Source organism: Bombina bombina, chromosome 2 (assembly GCF_027579735.1).
Source record: "Bombina bombina isolate aBomBom1 chromosome 2, aBomBom1.pri, whole genome shotgun sequence".
Taxonomy (NCBI): Eukaryota; Metazoa; Chordata; class Amphibia; order Anura; family Bombinatoridae; genus Bombina; species Bombina bombina.
The window spans coordinates 1,006,505,251-1,006,527,480 of NC_069500.1; the positions used below are offsets into that span (position 1 = coordinate 1,006,505,251).

General features: G+C 38.4%; 1 protein-coding gene across 1 annotated transcript in view; it reads left to right on the plus strand.

Annotated features, from left to right (window-relative positions):
* The window catches only part of UGT8 (UDP glycosyltransferase 8), a 268,405-nt gene that overhangs the window by 51,821 nt on the left and 194,354 nt on the right, over positions 1 to 22,230 (plus strand). Inside the window, exon 2 of the mRNA XM_053703588.1 lies at positions 6,757 to 7,580. Within this exon, the coding sequence (XP_053559563.1) occupies positions 6,759 to 7,580 (822 nt within the window). The 5' untranslated portion in view covers positions 6,757 to 6,758. The remainder of the gene's footprint in view (positions 1 to 6,756; positions 7,581 to 22,230) is intronic.

Genomic DNA, 22,230 nt, shown 5'->3' on the forward strand with positions numbered 1-22,230 from the left:
GAGGTCAGGGGTGATGATCCGTTCTGGTGATGTAGTTATCCTTTTTTTTGTTTTCCTTTCTTCTTATAGCCCAAATATTGTTTTCATCTGGGTTCCCTCAGACTTCTTAAGAAACCTTTCTTGATAAAGCCCAGAAGGGTGAAACGCGTTGAATGGGACCTGCTACACTCTACTAAACTTCATTTACTACTGTCACAAAGCTGTGTGACCCTGCAACTTTAAACTTTTCTCCTGACCCTGCAAGTTAAAATCTACCTTTGGTAACTTCAGGGAATACGGTGTTACTGCTAAACACTGACCAAAGATTTCTTCAAACCTTAAGAAGTCTGAGGGAACCCAGATGAAAACAATATTTGGGCTATAAGAAGAAAGGAAAACAAAAAAAAGGATAACTACATCACCAGAACGGATCATCACCCCTGACCTCTGAATCAAAGAGAAGGTCAGGTGACTTATCAGAAGCACCAGGAACAAACAGTCTGTGAATCCCTCACAGTGAAGATAATCAGCGGTTGCAACCAGGACAGATTAAGGTACCTCTACACTAATTTGCACTACGTTTTTTAAAACACGCAAACTGAACTTTAAAGACATCAAGGTATTCATCTGTTAAATTAACCATTTCCATTAACCACGATTGCTTTGGCACCTAAATCAGAATATTGGCTGTTTTTTGCCTTTTTAACTATCCAGCACACCTGAGCCAATTATATGTCCAAGGAAAGTAACTGTGTAACTTTATAACTGAATTTGTTACTGAAGAACTGTAAAGCTATTAGGATTGATACATTTGTGCCTTTTAAATATTTAATTCACCATTTATCTTAGAAATTTGTTGCTTGCCATATGTTATCTATAGAATTAATTCCTTTATACCTGAAATTCTAGGATTATATGGTTCTAGTCTGTTTTTATAAGTGTTGTATAAGGGAGACGTCCCTTTATTAATTAGGAAAAGCATTTGCTGTTGTTTTTATGTGTTATAAGAATTTTTAAATAAAATAGATTGTATAAAACATAAATTAGATTGGTATCATCATTTCCTAGCTTTTTTTTAGCGCTGCTAAATAAACCCCATTTTTTCTTCTCATGCAAAAACATAGTCTTGCTGTTATCATGGCATCACATATATCAACATGCATCAGTGCTTATGCATCTAATACAAAAGGCATGTCTTAGAGACCGTAAACAGTATTAGGCCTTAAACCATAAGGAAATATACGTGGCCATGTATAGTACCTCTTTTTACATACGTACATTTTCAATTGGACATCTAGCATACAAAGTAACAAGCAATAACTATGCGGCCTAGTTTCGATGAAAAGTTTCTGATTAGGAATAAATAGGCCTATATCTGTCCATAATATATACAACAGAACATACAACTAAATAATGTAACACGGGAAAAAGAATACAAAATATATTATTTGTCACCTGGTTTATAATTCCTCCTCAAAATATTGGTAGGTTTAAGGGGTTGTTTTAATTATATATTACAATAGCATCCAGGTGAATGGGTAGCAATTCTGAATGTTGAAAAAACTATATGTCGAGGCGACAGGGCAGAGAGGAAAAAAAAAAGAACTTGCATACTTTGACAGTCAGACATTGCATACTTTGACTGTCAGCACTTTCGTCCAACTGCTATTGTACCCTATTTATTCACTTTTCTCCCAGTTTTCCCAAGCTACCCAAACCTGACCATGCAGGCCCAGTCTACCCATGCATTTCAGAGAATATTCTTCCATTGAGCGAATATATTCAATGATATCTCTGACCCTACTAAATGAAACCTGGGAAGTTCCCAGCCAGCTAGCTTTGTGTCCAGGAGGATGATAACACATAACATTCTCTCTGGTTGGGTCAATTTCTCCAGTCATAAGTGGAAAAGGGCAATGTCTGGTGTTTGCTTACAGATTAAACCCAGTCGGTCGAGTACTGTCGCCACCTGTTCCCACACCTCCTGCACTTTACTGCAGCTCCACCAAATGTGAAGGTGAGATCCCCTCTGGCTGCACCCCCTCCAGCATCTGTCTAACGTAGTGTATCGCTGTTCTTGTGAATTGTATGGCTTTTTGCCATTCCAATTCAGTGTGCACCCACCTCATTTCTCTCTCCCACTCCAAAACATGGAACGTCTTCACAAACCCTTCTGAGTCCTATAGGACTTGGTAATGAATTGTCATAGCTTTCCGGAGTGGTTTACCTGTAAGCAACTTTTTTCCCATTGGGTCATTTCTCTAGGGTTGTTTTTTTGGAATCCCCATGCCAGCATAATGGAGATTTTATCTGAAGTATTCAAAGTGGTACTTATTAGGGATATCCACAGTTGGTTGGCCAGAAGCCTGTGTTGCTAAGCCACGTGGTGTATAAAGGTCTCGGGTGTGTTTTATGCCCCAAGTGGACCACATCTGGGGATGTGATGCTGGCAGGCAGAGCAACAGCGCCCTTACTGAATGCGCAGGTGATGGATGCGGTGGACCCGCATCAAGTTATGAAGTTCCCTCCATGATTTAATACAGGCCCAAATAATAGGATTATCCACACCCTTAAGTACATCAGTATGCTGTGGGACCCATATAAGCTCCTAATGGAACAAGCCCAATGGGAGCACTGCCTGCTAAAGTTGTCCCCACCTGGTATCATCGGGCAGAGCCCTTCAAGCCGTCACATGAGAGAGCATGGCTGCTTTGTAATATTTACGGACGTTAGGGGCTGCCAAGCCTCCGTTCAGAATAGGCTTTTGCAACTGCTGCATCGCAATCCTCCGGGGCTTACCCTGCCAGATAAATCTATTTATCACTGATTGGAAGTGGTTTAGAATATAGTTCGGAATTATCAGAGGGATACACCGAAAAAGATATGTGACCTTAGGCAGCAACATCATTTTTACCGACTGTATTCTCCCAATCCATGAAATCTCATATCTAGCCCATTTTGTGGTGAGGGTCTCAAATTCTCTTAAGAGTGGATCTTAGTTAGCATGAATCACCTTTTTTGGGTCAGGTGAGAGAATGACCCCCAGATGTTTCAGCAGGCTTGATCAACTGAATGGGTAAGTCTCCTTGAGCTGGGAGAGCTGTGTCGAGGGGAGGTTCAAGACCAAGGCCTCCATCTTTGTGTAGTTAAGCCTATAATAGGACATTTTGCCAAACTGTCCAGGATCTCAAATACCGCCTGCAGAGAAGTCGCAGGTTCTGTAATAAACAGGGTGAGGTTGTCTGCAAATAATGCAAGCTTCTGCAAGGTGTCATGTATCAATAACCCCTGCACTTTGTTCGATTGCCTAATCATGGCTGCCAGGGGCTCAATGGTAGGCACAAAGAGGAGGGGGGATAGCGGACACCCCTGTCTGGTCCTGTTCGTGATATCAAAGGGTTTGGAGCAAAACCCTTTCCCGCTAACCCTGGCCGAGGGATTAGAGTATAGAGCCATGATTTTTCTGATAAGGTGGGGCAAAAACTTAAAGGTCCTCAGAACCTCCTCCATATACTCAGACCGTACCCTGTCAAATGCTTTTTCCGCGTCTAATGACAGGGCAACTAGTGGGAGCCCCAGAGAAACAGATTGGGTGAAAATATCTAGCAGGCGACGCGTGTTGTCCGAGCCTTGCCGGCCGCGTACAAAGCCCACCTGGTCCAAATGGACCAAAGAGGGAAGCACCCTGCCCAGCCTATTAGCTAGAATTTTTTAATACATCTTAATGTCCACATTTATCAAGGATATAGACCTGTAGTTCTCACATCGACTCGGGTCCTTACCCGGTTTGGGGATGGTCATGATCTCTGCCTCCAAGAATTCTTTGGGGAAGTATCCTGTCTGGAAGTCTGAAATTAAAAACAGAGACCAAGGTGGGACCAACTTCAGCTGAGAGTCTCTTATAAAAAATAGAAGAGAAGCCATCTGGCCCCAGGGCTTTATGTGGCTTCAACTCCTTAATTACCTCTGTAATAGTATTTGGGGCTGATAGTAGTTCCTCAGCCTCAGTAGGGACTTTAGGTAGATTAAGGTCCTGTAAGGACCTTATTATATCCTCCCTTGGGAGGATCTGTCATTTTTCTGAGGATTATATTTGGTAAAGTCTACCATAGTATTCCACAAAAGCATCCCCAATGTCCCTAGGTGAATAGCATCTTCCCTCTCCCTTCTGGATATAGGCTATTCTATTCATTAGTGTTTTCTGGCGTAGTTTGTTTGCTAAAAGGCGGTCTGCCTTATTGCCACTGTGTTAAAATTTCAGTTTTAAGTACTTGAGATTCATCCGGGTTTGTTCCAGTACTAGGTCTCGTATTTGAGCCCTTATAGACTGCTACTCTATGATATCTAAGTGGGAAACACTGACCCTGGCCATCCCCTTAACCGAGACCAGCCTGCTATAAAGCTGCACCAATGTCTCCTTTCTCCGTTTTCTATTCTGAGACTCCCTTTTTATGAGGAGCCCTCTCATGCAGGCTTTCAAAGTCGACCAGACTATGGATATCGAGGTTTCCCCATTTGCATTATTATTTAGGAATTTGAGAACCTTCCTGGACCATTTGGACATAAAAACATCTTGAAACAGATGCTCAGGCATACACCATCTCCTAGGCCCCTCATGGACACCCGTCAGATCTAGACTAACCATCACCGCATCATGGTCAGACCACGTGCATGACATTATGGCAGAACTTTGCACCATTCTCATCGCCCAAGGGTCGCAGAAGACATAATCCAGCCTAGAGAAGGAAGAGTGTGGGGCTGAGTAAAAGGTGTGATCACAGGCATCTGGGTGCAGAGCCCTCCAAATGTCATGTAGGCCATTTTGAGCTGTCAATGTTTTAAATTTTTGGGAGGTGAAGTCCCTGTTTCTATCTCCTATCAGTGTTGCATTCCCCCTCCTATCTCTCTTGGGGTCCCAGATCATATTAAAATCGCCTGCTAGGAGGATATGGCCCTGCTTTACCTTGTCTACAGTCAGGAGCAATTTCCTAAGGAAACTAGCCTGGTTAGTGTTGGGCAAATACGCAGCGTCTAGTGTATACAGAACACAGTTTAAGCGGCACACACAAATCACATAGTGGCCCGCCGAGTCACAGTCTGTGTATATAGATTCATATGCTATTTGGTCCCCTATCAGTATCGTCAACCCCCTTGCCTCTTGTAGGGACTTAGGCATAGAAAGTTCAAAATAGAAGTGTGCAGAAATGTTTTTATATTTTAAGTAAAAGCATTTTTATACTTCCATTATCAAATATGATTCTAGTAAAGGTTATTACTGCTTTTCAACAGCATATGCACATATGCCTGCTCAGAGAACTGGTAGCTGGGGTGGTCTGTATTGCATCAGTAAAATCTTCATTTGTGTCATAAAAGGCTCTCTAAGAAGGTGTGGCTATCAAAAGCTGGTGCACCGGCCCTCACAGCATCTGTGCATATATAATTTAAAAAAAACAAATAAGTGTATATAAGGGAAGTGTGTATAAGTGAAGTATTGCAAAATGATTGTATTTAAAATTGAAGTGCACCCCTGCACATTTCAATTTTGCCCTTTCTATCCCTTTAAAGAGCAGATCACTGACAAATTTGTATGCTTGCTTTGCTGTACTTGCTGCTGACAGAAGAATACTAATAAAACTTGAATTCTCCATGTCTGGTAAATTTTTGAGTAAAGAATTACTCTGTAACAAAAAAAAATTCTAAGCAGTATCCTCCAAAAATACATCCTTAATCTTTAATACCTTTGAACTTTTTTTAAAAATAGTAAGTTCTCATAATTTCACTTAAAGGGACAGCCTACACCTTGGTACTTTTAAAGTCTTATCTTAGATTAAGCTGCAAATAGCCTCCTCCTGCACCTTTTCTATATCGTGCAGCAAGAATGGTAACAGTTATTTTAAAATGAATATTGTTTCTGGCCACTTTGAAATGGCTTCCAAGCTCAGCCCACTGATGACATCACAATCTTGGCTGCATTTGGCATCCAATCACCAAAGGCTCACTAGCTGGATTCAACAGACTGTCAATGCTATTCAGCAGAGTGCCTAGATGCAGCCCAAATCGTGATGTCATCAGTGGGCAGAGCTTGGCAGCCATTTCAAAGTGGTCAGAAACAATATTCATTTTAAAATAACTTTTTTACTGTTTACTTTTTTACTGCTGCATGATATAAAGAGGGTGCAGGATGCTATTTGCAGTTTAATCTAAGGTAAGACATTAAGATGACTAAGGTGTAGATTGTCCCTTTAATGTTGTATAACATTTATTTTTTAAATACAATAATATAATCACATTTTCACAACTTTCATGATCCAGTTAGAACATACAATTTTATCAACCTTCCATTTTACATCTGTTATCTAATTTACTTCAGTCTCTTATTGTCCTTTGCTAAAAAGTATACCTAGATAGACTCAGGAGCAGCAATGCACCACAGGAAGCTAGCTGCTGATTGTTGGCTGCATACACAGTATATGCCTTTTATCAATGGCTTACCCAATGTGTCCAACTAGCTCCCAGTAGTGTATTTCTGCTCTTTCAACTAAGAGAATGAAGCAGATTTGATCATGGAAATAAACCGGAAATTTTGTTTTAAAATTTTATGCTCTATCTAAATCATGATAGAAACTAAAAGGATTTTTAGAGAACAAATATTTAAGTATAAATTGTTTGTTCAAATTATTAAAGATTGATATATTGAATAATGTGAATAATGGTTATTTGTGTAATGACTTGTATGTATTTGTGTGGTCATGTTTCTTTTTTATTCACTTAATATAGCCATGAAGCCTTCTACACCTCTTCAACTCATCTTGTTTGTCATTCTTGGAGTTACTAAGGCTGCCAAAATTCTTACTGTGCCACCAATAATGTTTGAAAGCCATCTATATATATTCAAAACTCTGGCCTCAGCTCTTCACGAACAAGGTCATCAAACTGTATTCCTTGTATCTGAAGGAAGGGACATCCCACCATCCAGTCATTATCAGATGCAGCGTTACCCAGGAATTTTTAACAGTACCACATCAGACAATTTTCTGCAGTCCAAAATGCAAAACATTTTTTCTGGTAGATTCACTGCATTGGAGCTGTTTGACATTCTTGATCATTATTCCAAAAACTGTGATCTCATGGTGGGCAACCAAGAGCTTATGCAACACTTAAAACAACAAAACTTTGATTTGCTGCTGATTGATCCAAATGAGATGTGTGGATTTGTTATAGCCAACATTTTGAATATTAAGTATGCTGTTCTTTCTACAGGATTATGGTATCCAGCTGAAGTTGGTGCGCCGGCTCCTTTAGCTTATGTTCCAGAATTTAACTCACTTCTCACAGATCGAATGACCCTGCTGGACAGGATTAAAAATACCATTGTTTATGTTATGTCTCGGCTTGGAGTTAAATATCTAGTTCTACCAAAATATGAAAAAATAATGGAAAAACATAACATTTTGCCAACAAGGTCAATGTATGAATTAATCCAAGGATCTAGCCTATGGATGCTCTGCACTGATGTAGCATTGGAATTCCCAAGACCTACACTACCACATGTGGTCTACGTTGGAGGACTCCTCACTAAGCCAGCCAATCCTCTACCCCAAGTAAGATTCAATCGTTTTCTTCAAAATTATATTGCCCTATGATATATAATGTGTAATGTTTAGATATGCAGAGTTTCTGTGGTGCTCTGAATGACTGAATATTAATCTTGCAAACAGCAGCACTAAGATTGGCATTTCCTGGAACCCAATACCACATCTATCTATCTATCTATCTATCTATCTATCTATCTATCTATCTATCTATCTTCAGAAGTGTATTCCAAATCAATTATGTTTAAATTTGTCACAAGCTGACATTTATGTCTTTTTAAATATTAAAACTCAACTACAATGTCATATAATTTGAAACATTTTGTAATATCCTGACTTCTTTTATCTGTTTAAGTAGTCTTAATTATAAATACTGAGTTTGTAGCTATGTATAGTCACTGCTTATTTAAAACAGGAAGTGAACAGATTACTATGAAATAGCAATATAGTCTGCCAATAGGGTATAGAGGTTTTTATCTTAGAACACAAATATGGATAAGTGTTTACAGAAAGGAGAACAGTGATCAAATAACTGACAGCCAGATTACAAGTTTTGCGTTATGAGTGGCTCGCTAATAACTTGTAAGTTATTTTCACTGCTCACCTTTAATAGCGCTGCTATTACAGGTTTGCAAAAACCCTTTGTTTGCAGGCGATATGGCTGCGTTGAGCTCCATACCGCACACAAATACCTGTGCTGCTTTGAGCTGCTTTGACGTGCTCATGCACGATTTCCCCATAGACATCAATGGGGAGAATTGGCTAAAAAAAAGCCTAACACCTGCAATGACGGAACGTAAAGCTCCGTAACGCAGCCCCATTGATGTCTATGGGGAAAGAAAATGTATATTTAAAACTAACACCCTAACATAAACCCAGAGTCTAAACACCCCTAATCTGCCGCCCCCAACATCGCTACCACCTAAATTACACTTATTAACCCCTAATCTACCGTCCCAAATGTTGCCGCCACCTACATAAATGTATTAACCCCTAATCTGCCGTCCCAAACGTTGCCGCCGCCACTATACTAAAGTTATTAACCCCTAAACCTCTGGCCTCCCACATCACTAACACTAAATAAATATATTAACCCCTAAACCTAACCCTAAGTCTAACCCTAAGCCTAACACCCCTAACTTTAATATAATTAAAATAAATCTAAATTAAACTTACTATTATTACCTAAATAATACCTATTTAAAACTAAATACTTTCCTGTAAAATAAAACCTAAGCTAGCTACAATATAACTAATAGTTATATTGTAGCTAGCTAAGGTTTTATTTTTATTTTACAGGTAAGTTTATATTTATTTTAACTAGGTTGATTAGTTAGTAAATAGTTGATAACTATTTACTAACTACCTAGTAAAAATAAATACAAATTTACCTGTGAAATAAAACCTAACATTACACTAAAATTAAATAAATTACATTAATGAAATACAATTAACTAAAATTACAAAAAAACACTAAGTTATACAAAATAAAAAAGAAATTATCAAATATTTAAACTATTTACACCTAATCTAATAGCCCTATCAAAATAAAAAGCCCCCCAAAATAATAAAACCCCTAGCCTAAACTAAACTGCCAATAGCCCTTAACTTCTGATCTGGAGCTGATCAGTCCTCCGTGAATCAGTTGGAGCAGGTGAGTGAGACACAGCATGTCTAACAAAGGTGGAAGCTGTAGGTGTGGTCTGAATCAGTTGCAGTTACTGAGAGTCAGCTTGTTACAGGTGTCAGAGACACAGCGTGTCTAACTATGGAGGGTGTTGAAGGAGGGCTGGAGGATCACAGCCAATACAGACAATAATTATGACTGGGTGAGTCAAGTAGGATGGAGAGTAAAATGTTCCATAGAACAGGCAGGAAATCAGAAGGTGCTTACGTATCCGTAGCTTTACCATTATTCAAGCAGTTAGATGAAAAGGAAGTGAACTTAAATAGGCAAGGTGAGGTGGGAGGTGCGAGGTGCGTGTAGTAAAAGACATAGCACAGATAATGCAGATCCCCCTCATCAAGGAATCCTCTCCGAGGATTTTCAATTTGGTTTCATTGCATATTTATGGCGAAAAAGGGTCAGGAGCTTAGGTGCATGAACATCATTTCGAGGCATCCAGGAATTTTCGTCTGGACCATAACCTTTCCACTGAACCAAGTACTCTAGGCGACCTCATCTTATATGGGAATCTAGTATAGCTTGAATCTCATATTCCTCATGATCATTGACTTGGATATGTGGTGAAGGAGTTGTGACAGAAGCTGAATGCGGATCATGGACACATGGTTTTAATAATGAAACATGAAATGATGGATTAATCTTGTATGAGTCAGGAAGAGCAAGAATAACAGCATTATCATTGATTATCAGTTTGATGGGAAATGGAAATATGAATAGGGTTGCCAACTTTCTTGATGGTACGGTTATCTTCAGGTGTTTTGTGGATAACCAGACTAGATCTCCAATGCGTTATTGTGGAGTTGGTCTATGTCTCAGATCATAGTAATACTTTTGCTTAACCTTCGCTTCTGATAAATGAAGTTTTAAGAGATCCAGTCTCTCTTAGTTTTGAAGTATAGTCAGTAGCAGCAGGAGACTTATCTTGGATAGATAATGAGGAGAAAGTGTTGGGATGATAGCCATAAGTGGCAAAAAAAGGGCTGACTCTTGTGGATGAGTTCATAGAGTTGTTATAAGCGAACTCTGCCATGGCTAGAAGGGGTAACCAATCATCTTGAAGATGCAAGCTGTAACATCTAAGGTACTGTTCGAGAATTTTATTGACTCTCTCCGTGAGGCCATTGGTCTGTGGGTGATATGAGGTGGAGAGCTTGTGTTCAATCTTCAGTAGCTTACATAAGGCCTTCCAGAAATGAGAAGTGAATTGCATTCCTCGATCAGATATAATGGTTGTGGGTAGACCATGTAATCTGACCATATGTGTGATAAACTCATCTTCAGTTTCTTTGGCTGTTGGTAACTGTTTCATGGGTATGAAATGTGCAAATCTTGTTAGGTGGTCTATAACAACGAATATTGTGTTATACCTCTGTGATGGAGGTAGTTCGACTATAAAGTCCACAGATATTGTGGTCCATGGGGTCTATGGAATTGGAATCAGAGTTAAATAACCAAAAGGTTTTTTGTTTTCAACCTTGTTTCTAACACAGACATGACATCCTTTAATGTATTTAAATATATCTTGATCCATTTGAGGCCACCAATAGTATCTCCACACTAATTCATTCATTCCTTGATGTCCAGAAAGAGGAGTATAATGGAAGTGAAAGAGAATGGAAGGTCATAGTATGTTTGGTATATATAACTTGTTACCATGGTAGAGTAGACCGGAGGAATCCTTTGTGATTTTAGTTATAGGTACACTTTTTAAAGATTCTAGAACATCCTTTTCAAAAGTGGAGAATGATCCTACAATTTTTCCAAGAGGTATAATGTGTGTGGGGTCAGAAAGGTCTTTATTACTGTCATGTAGTCTGGATAGAGCGTCAGCTTTTGTGTTATGTGTGCCCGGACGGTATGTGAGTAAGAAATCAAACCTATCAAAGAAGAGCCCCCATCTGACTTGACGTGAAGAAAGAGTTTTGTTTCATTTCAAATATTCAAGATTTTTATGATCTGTTTAGATTAGAAATGGCTTAGAGGGGCCTTCTAGTAGGTGACACCAATTTTCCAGTGCACATTTTATAGCTAGCATTCTTTATCGCTGATTGAATAGTTTATTTCTGCTGGTAGGAGAGTTCTTGAGTAGAAGGTGATTAGGTGCATCCTTGTGGTAACATTGTCACGTTGTGATAGAATTGCTCCTATACCTGTGTTGGAAGCATCTACCTCAACAATATACTGATTGTTATGGTTGGGTATGTGTAGTATGGGAGCTGTTGTGAAACAAAACTTTAAATGGTCGAAAGTTTCAGGAGACCAGTGAAACTTTGGCTGCTTTTTTGTCAGAGTTGTTAGTGGTTTCACTATAGAGGAGAAATTGGAAATTAATTTTCTATAGAAGTTAGAGAATCCAAGGAATATCTGAAGAGATTTGACTGTAGTAGGAGTAGGCCAATTGATGATTGCAGATACTTTTTCTGGATCCATTTGGACACTGTTAGGAGTTAATATATATCCTAAAATTTTTATTTTTTTCTACATGGAATTGGCATTTTTCCAGTTTTGCAAAAAGCCTGTGGTCACGTACACGTGTGAGAACGCATCGGACATATTTCTTGTGATCTTGAATATTGTTAGAATAGATAAGGATGTCGTTGAGGTAAATAATGATGCAAATATCCATTAGATCCCTGAAAATGTAATTAATGAAATGCTGAAAAGTTGCTGGGACATTGCATAAACCAAAAGGCATTACCTTAAATTCATACAAGCCGTATCTGGTCCTGAATGCCGTCTTCCATTCATCGCTTTCTCTAATTCTGATAAGGTTATATGCACCTTTTAAATCCAGTTTAGTGTAAATAGTGGCTTTGTTTAACCGTTCGAGAAGTTCCGGTATTAAGGGTAGAGGGTAACGTTTTTTTATGGTTACTGAATTGAGGGCACTGTAATCAATAATTGGTCTGAGTGTTTTATCTTTATTTGTTATGAAAAATATTCCTGCAGCAGTAGATGAAGTTGAAGGTGTGATAAAGCATTTTTTTAGATTTTCATCAAGATATTCTCGAAGGTGCTGAAGTTCCTGTTGAGAGAGTGGGTACATTTTGCCGAATGGAATTTGTGAACCAGGTATGATATCAATCAGGCAGTCAAAAATATGATGAGGCGGTACATTTTCTGCTTGTTTAATATCAAATACATCCATAAGGTCTTGGTAATCAGGTGGAATAGCAACATCTATATGAGATATAGGGAATTGTGGATAACGTGTTCTGGCAATATGCTGATTGGAGTTTAATTGCATTTTGAGTCCAATCTATGGTTGCGTTATGTTAAAATAACTAGGGGTAACCCAAAATTACAGAATAAAGGGATGTAGGAATGATATCGAACGATGCGTATTCAGTGTGTCCATCAGGTGTAGTTAATAAAAGGGGTATGGTGTGGTGAGTAATGGGCCCTTGTTCAATAAAAGATCCATCAGTAACCTTGACAAAAAGTTATGTTTTGTAATAGTAGGCATTTTGTTTATATCAGCAAATTCTGAATCCATAAACAACCCATTTGCTCCTGAGTCTACCAAGGTGTTATACTGGATATGATGTTGATCTCACTGAAAAGACAAAAATATGGTAAGGTGAGTGGTGTTAGTAGGTGATCTAAGTGAGTACATGGTATGGATGTTACCCCACTTCTGTTGGGTTAAAATGGGACAAGTTGTGATGAGATGATCTTTACTTGCACAATATAGGCAGAGATTGGCTTGACGTCTGCAAGTCTTCTCTTCGTGGGATAGAGGTCCCTTCATGGTGCCAATATCCATCGGAATAGATGTGGGTACAGGCCTATCCATTGAGTGAGTGCTAGATCTCTTGGAATATTTATCTGATGATAATTTTTTCGCTCTTCTTTCTCTGATCCTTCGATCAATGGTTATGCATATTTTGATCAGAGTCTCAAGTGATTCAGGCAACTCTATACGAGATAACTCGTCCTTCAAAGCTTCGGATAGACCCAATCTAAATTGATTTTTCAGACTTATGTTATTCCATTGAGAATCGGTTGACCACATTTGACTCTGTTATATATTTTTCTACAGGACGTTTTCCCTGCTTTAGTGTGCGTAGTTTGTTTTCTGCATCAATCTGTTTATTTGAATCTTCATACAGAATGGTCATTGCAGAAAAAAACTATCCAGGGAGTCAAGGATGGGATCATTATTTAAAAAAAAATCGATTAGCCCAAGCTCTGGGCTCTCCTGCAAGATAAGATATTGTTGTACATACTTTTATTCTATCAGTCTGATAGGTACAGGGTTTCATTGTGAAAAGTAAATTACAGGCATTTTTAAAATTCAGATATTTTCCCTGAGAATGGCTTTGGTTGATTTATATGTGGTTCTGGAATATCTGTATTTTTAGGAGACAAAGTCCTTTAATAAACTTTTTAGGGCAGTATTTTCTGCCTTTACCTCTGTTAACCCTCTGGCTAAGTAATCTGTTTTATGATTCAATGTAGCAAATTGGTTGTTTATTTAATTAGGATCCATTTTCTCAATACACTGTTACCCTTATTTTTTGAGGCTTGAATATATTGTAATATCCTGACTTTTATCTGTTTAAGTAGTCTTAGTTATAAATACTGAGTTTGTAGCTATGTATAGTCACTGCTCATTTATAACAGGAAGTGAACAGATTACTATGAAATAGCAATATACAGTGGGGCAAAAAAGTATTTAGTCAGCCACCAATTGTGCAAGTTCTCCCACTTAAGAAGATGAGAGAGGCCTGTAATTTTCACCATAGGTATACCTCAACTATGAGAGACAAAATATGGAAACAAATCCAGACAATCACATTGTCTGATTTGGAAAGAATTTATTTGCAAATTATGGTGGAAAAAAAGTATTTGGTCACCTACAAACAAGCAAGATTTCTGGCTCTCACAGACCTGTATCTTCTTCTTTAAGAGGCTCCTCTGTCCTCCACTCATTACCTGTATTAATGGCACCTGTTTGAACTTGTTATCAGTATAAAAGACACCTGTCCACAACCTCCAACAGTCACACTCCCAACTCCACTATGGTGAAGACCAAAGAGCTGTCGAAGGACACCAGAAACAAAATTGTAGACCTGCACCTGGCTGGGAAGACTGAATCTGAAATAGGCAAGCAGCTTGGTGTGAAGAAATCAACTGGGAGCAATAATTAGAAAATGGAAGACATACAAGACCATTGATAATCTTCCTCGATCTGGGGCTCCACGCAAGATCTCACCCTGTGGGGTCAAAATGATTACAAGAACGGTGAGCAAACATCCCAGAACCACATGGGGGGACCTAGTAAATGACCTGCAGAGAGCTGGGACCAACGTAACAAAGGCTACCATCAGTAACACACTACGCCGCCAGGGACTCAGATCCTGCAGTGCCAGAAATGTCCCCCTGCTTAAGCCAGTACATGTTCGGGCCCGTCTGAAGTATGCTAGAGAGCATTTTGATGATCCAGAAGCGGATTGGGAGAATGTCATATGGTCAGATGAAACCAAAGTAGAACTGTTTGGTAGAAACACAACTTGTCATGTTTGGAGGAGAGAGAACACCATACCTACTGTGAAGCATGGGGGTGGCAACATCATACTTTAGGGCATTTTTTCTGCAAAGGGAACAGGACGACTGATCCGTGTACATGAAAGAATGAATGGGGCCATGTATCGTGAGATTTTGAATGCAAACCTCCTTCCATCAGCAAGGGCATTGAAGATGAAACGTGGCTGGGTCTTTCAGCATGACAATTATCCCAAACACACTGCCCAGGCAGCAAAGGAGTGGCTTCATAAGAAGCATTTTTAAGGTCCTGGAGTGGCCTAGCCAGTCTCCAGATCTCAACCCCATAGAAAACCTTTGGAGGGAGTTGAAAGTCCGTGTTGCCCAGCGACAGCCCCAAAACATCACTGCTCTATAGGAGATCTGCATGCAGGAATGGGCCAACATACCATCAACAGTGTGTGACAACCTTGTGAAGACTTACAGAAAACGTTTGACCTCTGTCATTGCCAACAAAGGATATATAACAAAGTATTGAGATGAACTTTTGATATTGACCAAATACTTATTTTACACCATAATTTGCAAATAAATTCTTTCCAAATCAGACAATGTGATTGTCTGGATTTGTTTCCACATTTTGTCTCTCATAGTTGAGGTATACCTATGATGAAAATTACAGGCCTCTCTCATCTTCTTAAGTGGGAGAACTTGCACAATTGGTGGCTGACTAAATACTTTTTTCCCCACTGTAGTCTACAAATAGGGTATAGAGGTCTTTATCTTAGAACACAAATATGGAAAAGTGTTCACAGAAAGGAGAACAGTGATCAAATAACTGAATTAGCAGAGACAAACAGATCAGATGAGGCTGCTGGATTAAATCTATACGACTTGAGTAATAGTGACACTTAGTTATAAGTATGAGTAGGTGACAGATATAAATGACCAGAGAGTATACAGTCCCTTTAAACAAGCATTAGTATATATGTTGAACAAGCTGAGAGAGATTGAGCTTATGAGCATAAAAGACAATTATTAGCGTAACTTAAAAATGAGATCAGCACAACATGTAGCAGTTAAGTTTGTTAGTTTACTACTTGTGGTACTTGCAGTCTGGAGAGCGTTCACATGAAAGTGACCGTGAGACAGTTGGAGCAGGAGTGAGAGACACAGCATGTCTATCGAACAAAGAAGCAGTACTTGCGGTCTGGAGCTGATCAGTCCTCTGTGAATCAGTTGGAGCAGGTGAGTGAGACACAGCGTGTCTAATGAAGGTGGAAGCTGTAGGTGTGGTCTGAATCAGTTACGGTTACTGAGAGTCAACTTGTTACAGGTGTCCGAGACACAGCATGTCTAACTATGTAGGGTGTTGAAGGAGGGCTGAAGGATCACAGCCAATACTGACAATAATTATGACTGGGTGAGTCATGTAGGATGGAGAGTATAATGTTCCATAGAACAGGCAGGAAAACAGAAGGTGCTTACGTATCCCTAGCTTTACCAATATTCATGCATTTAGATGAAAAGGATGTGAACTTAAATAGGCAAGGTGAGGTGGGAGGTGCTTGTAGTAAAAGACATAGCACAGATATTACACATTCATTAAGACATACACACCCAACCTGAACTAATCATTAACAACTATAATTATATAGCCCTGAATTATGGAATATTAATTTTGCAAACGACAGTACTTTTTCTTAGAATAATTGTTGTATGTTTCACAATTTTGTTTAAAAAAGTATATGGTTATTTATTAAGAGTCATTTCCTGGAACCCCATACTAAGGAAGAAGTTGTATTCTCACCTTCACGGCATACAGATGGTAGATTCTGTTCATCTGCTGCCCATATGTATCATTGCACACTCAAGTGAGCATGTAAACACTGCCTCTTCCCTCGTGTAGCCAAACGCGTGAGAGAAGGGTCTGTCAATCAACTTGAGCGAGCGATTTCCCAGTGATTTCTCTTCACCACCTCATAGGTGGAAAAGAGTGGAAGAAGCAGTGGTCTAATGGCCGCTGCTTCTTACATTGCAGGAAGCAGGCTTGCATGTGCGAACTTGCCCTCAAGGGCTCCGGGGCAGCTTACACTGCTTTGCACATGGAACCCTAAGGTTTCTATATCTATCTATCTTATCAATCTATCATCTATCTACCTATTTATCTACCTATTTATCATCTATATAGCTACCTATGTATCTATTTATCTATCTATCTATCATCTATCTATCATCTTACTACCTATTTATCTATCTATATATCATCTATCTGTCTATCATCTATATTTTTATCTATCTATGTATCTGTCTACCTATCTATCTATCTATCTATCTACCTATCTACCTATCTATACATCTATCATCTATCTATAAAACACACACACATATATGCAGACACACAAATTGAAAGTGTATTTAAAATCCACTTCTGTTCAAATTTGTAATACACAGTCTCTAGCTGACATTTATGTCTTAATTTTTCATATTTTCTTCAAAATATAAATTAAGATGCACACACCCAAATTGAACCAATTATTAACAACTTTAATTATATAGCCTTGAATTACTGAATATTTATTTTGCAAACAACAGCACTGAGATTTACTTTTTCTTAGAATAATTGTTGTATGTCATCACAATTTTGTTAAGGAAAAATAATTGGCTTTTTTAATGAAAGATATTTCCTGGAACAACATACTAAGGGCTCCATGTATTAAAAGGCGAGCAGACATGCTTCTCACAGTAGGAAATTGTACGCTCACCTTCATGGCATACAGACAGTGGATCCTCTTTGTCAGCTGCCTATATGTATCATTACAGGTTCAAGTGAGCTTGTAAAGACCACCTCTTCTCTCACATGACCAAACACGTGAGAAAAGGGTATGTCAATCACTAGCTATCCATCTATCTATTTATCTATCTATCCAAACACACACACATATGCAGACACACAAATGGAAAGTGTGATCCAAATCCACTTCTGTTCAAATTTGTAATACACAGTTACAATCTGATATTTATGTCTTTTTAAAGGGATATGAAACCCAAAACTTTTCTTCATGATTTATATATATAGCAAGGGATTTTTTTTTAACAATTTTTGAATTCTCTTCTTTTAGAATGTTTTTTTTGTTCTCTTGGTATCTTTTGTTGAAAGCAGGGAAATATGCTTAGGAGCTGGCCCATTTCTGGAGCAGACAAAATGGGATCTAAAAATGAGCAAACACTAATCCCATAGGGGGCGCTTCGCTACTATAATAGTCATATGGCAAAGTTTATCTCTATAAATACACAATATTAGTATTGATCAATAATAACAAAAAAGAGTCAAAGCACAAAACTTCACAAAAACAAACACAAACACAAACATGAAAAACAGACATAAAAAAGTCCTTATTTTCCAGTAAGTAGGCAGCCCTCTGTCTAAAGGATAGTCAGTCCCTGGAGATAATAAATCTGAAGAGAAGAAAAACACAGAGGCGCCAATATGGCCTAGTAACGTCTGTAAAAAGATTATACAGGATATAGCAAAATAGGCACTCACAAAGGTGAAACACCCAATGGTGCAAGCTAGATCAATAGCAGTGGCCCAACTCACTGTGTGCCAAATGTCCAGGCACCCAAAGAGATGGTCAGAAGGCAAGTCTGTAACACCTGTCAGTGATAAAGCACAGCTACCATAGCCTAGTACAGTGGGGACAGGTGTTGCAATCTTACATAATGATTGCACAAGATGAAGCGCACCTCCAGGTGCAATAACAGCAAGCTGGAACCTCTCAGTCACCCAGCAAACTGCACGCAGGCAAAGTGAAGGTCCTCTCAAAAACTCCACGATAAAAAAGTCCCAGAGAGAAGAAAGTGTATCATAAAAGCATATTTTTACTAAAAACAAAGCGACACGTTTCTCAGCCCCTCAATGGGTGTTTACTCAGGCTATACAATGTTAAAAAAAAATGATAAACTTGCTATTTATACCCTTCCAGGTCAAACAAAAGGTTAATTGGTACACACCCACTCCCATAGAACTCTAATGGTTTCTGTGCAAATAACTATTGACAAATGCACACCTTGGCCTATACCCAGCTGCGGGTTAATTGCACTAATGAGATCACCATGATAATGCACTAATTCATGTAAGCCTTTGCACAACTTCAATTCATATATGATCTGTACTTGATGCCACTATTTGACATCCAAAATGAAACCAAAACCAGAGATCGTGAATCATAAGTTAAGGAGTATACAATGTTAGTATAAGGGACGTATAAAGCGTCAGATAAACCTCCATCTATATAGGTACGTTACTAGATTGGAATAATACAAAAATGCAAAAAAAGCCCTGAGTCTGTTTCTTATATCTAACCAATAAGGTGGTCACAGGCATTTTAGATTATCATATGGTTCAGAGTGATCAATATAAAACCCAGTTAAAACTTCTTATCCACTCTAATTCATTTTGAATATGAGCCGTTGCGGCTCTGTGTTACCTGATGGTCATGTGGAAGAGGTGTGTGTGCTCCTGGCCAATGCAAGAAGTCTAATAAGGCGTGCGTAGGGTATAATAACAACAAATCCCCTCCCACTGTCAGGCGCTTATCGGACCCAAATACAACAAAAGTGTGGAGGATCTACGCTAAACGAATGATCTGTGTGGATTGTGTAGCGTATTCAAATTACTAGGAACCAGAACAAACTTTTTAAATTGTAATAATCACATCCCCAATATAAAATATAGTGGATGACTTGTGAGCAGTGAGCTCCGATTATGAGACCCCAAGAGGTGCACAAACCTCAAGCTTAGAGAGGAAACTACTAGGGGCATTATCCTAATAACCCAACTGATGTGCTTGTTGGTGGATATATTTAATATTTTAAGCTACTTATTAGCTGTTGTGATGCAATCTTACATAATCACAATAATTATCTCCCCACTGATGATAGGGGGGGGGAATAAAGCTTCAAATTGAAAAATCTAATCATAAGAGGAGGATAGTAATATGAAATAATAATAACAATATGTGGACCGCATTAGTCCCGATAAGGAATCTCATCTAGAGATAGTGTTTACAGTTAACATGATAAATTAGTGGGTGAATGGTAATGAATGGCAAGAAAGGTTAGAATATCTATATAATAATATTGGTAATATAAGAATAATAGATATAATAATATAATAAATACAGACACCAACAATAAATGATGTTGATGTACTGGGTGGTGGAATGTGAATAAGATGTAAAAGGGGCAACTATACAAAATTCTCTAATGTTACGTGCCCTCATTATATAAATGAAAATATGTGATAATGTTGTAACGTGAAGAGTTAGAAGTGAGTGTGTAAGAAGTGACTGTTATGTCCTCTAAGAAATGGTGAGGTAGTGCCAAAATGTAAATATTACATGAACCTGTGACTAAACAATCAAGAGGACAACTGAAATTAAGAGTTTGTCAACTAATATATATAACCCATCATTGTGATTGATATTGTCCAATGATAATATTACTTGGTGGGTGTTTTTAGGATAAGAGCTGTGTGTATATATGTCCATGAAACAACCTAGTGTGATAGTTAATTATGACAATATATATAAGTGTGTGATTAGTGTTATGTGGTGAGGTCATATATGATAATAATATAAGATCACATCCTATTGGGTCTAATGCGAGTGTGAACACCTAAAAAAAATAAAAAAAAATACAACCAACAATATATATGTTTAGAAACATGTATAGATACACACATATACACATGAGTATATTGGGAACTGATATAAATGGGATGTCAGATAAATGCTGCCAAATCAAAGTTCTCATTGAGACCATTGGGTTGCTGGGTCTGTAGTTTAGTGATCCAATAGGATTCACGTCTCCTAAGAGTCGTGAATGTATTCACCTGAACTCTGGAGATAGGGTTCATAGGGTTCTTAAGTGTCTCATGGGTCAAAAGGCAGTGTTTCAATATACTATGGGCTTTAGACTTGTTCTTAATATTAAAAAGCGTGTTCGCCCCATCTTTTTTTCACTTTGCGGCAAGTGCAACCCACATATTGGATCCCACATACACAATTAATCAGATAGATAACAAACGATGATTCACAGGTCATGTGATTTTTAATGTTGTACGTCTCTCCAGTGATATGGGATGTAAAAGTGGATACATGATGTGAGAACACATCACACAGCGTCTCTTTCCACATTTGGATATTTTGAATCTATTTTGGATTTGTCCCTCACTATTTTACTCGGAGCCAAAGATGTCTTGAGTGTTGGTGCTCTTCTATAAAAAAAGAACAAATTACAGAGACTAAAGAAGGGTATTTTCAACTTATCTTCTCATCCGCTATCAGATAATGAGATTAAAGTCCTAGGGAGAGGGCTCTCCTTCTGCCCCTCAAACCACTGTAATATATATGAGGTCTATGTAGATGTAAATAGATATACGAGGAAGCTTTCCCTACAGAAATATTTTGCTGACAAGCAGATCAAAGAGGACATGCTGAGGCCCATCATTACAGACACTATGAGTTCACAAGTCAAAGAAGGCTGTTTCATGTACGAACCACACACCTTAATGGAAGATTTATTTGATGATTTCATACACTCAGACTTTAAAATCAAATCATCTTTCATTCCCCCTAAATCCAACACAAACAATATTGACATTTTCTCCAGTTTAGTTTTAAAAGATCTTGAAAAACTGGCCAAAAACATAAAAAAAAAACAGATATAAATATAACCTTAGCCCAGGAGAAAGAAACGCCATATCCGGTCTTATTGGCAAACCCAAACTTGTCATTAGGCAGGCAGACAAGGGTGGGGGGATAGTCCTGCAAGATATGCAGGACTACCTGAGTGAAGCCAATCGTATACTCAACGATAAAGAATATTATAGAACTCTTTGTGGTGACCCTATGATCAAATACCAATAGGAGTTATATGATATTCTTATGTTAGGATGGGATAAGGGGATCCTTACTAAGAAAGAAATGGAGTTCTGTTTCCCCAAGTACCCTAGTACTGCATTCTACTACCACCTTCCCAAGATCCATAAGGATCCCCTCAAACCACATCATTGATGGGATCAGAAGTCTCACCGATTCCCTTTCGGTCTATATAGACTTTTATCTTCAAAAATGTGTTACTTCCTTACCATTGTATATCAGGGACTCTACAGATCTATTGCTCAAACTAAAGAATGTATGTTTGGACGAGGAATGTTGGTGGGTCACTTGTGATGTCGGAGCCCTATACTCCAATATCCAACATGTGTTAGGGGTACAGGCTGTGAGTTTGAGTGTGATAGATGTATTTCCTGCTACTAATAAAGTTTATCCCTCAAGGTAAACAAAGTGATAGGTATGTATGCAACAATGTTTCTAATAGGTTATTTTGTAATAGATAAAAATCTGATCATATGAAAGTGATAGAACAAGTAGACAAAGTATCTAATACCATTTCTAGCTATTCCAAGAACTTATATTA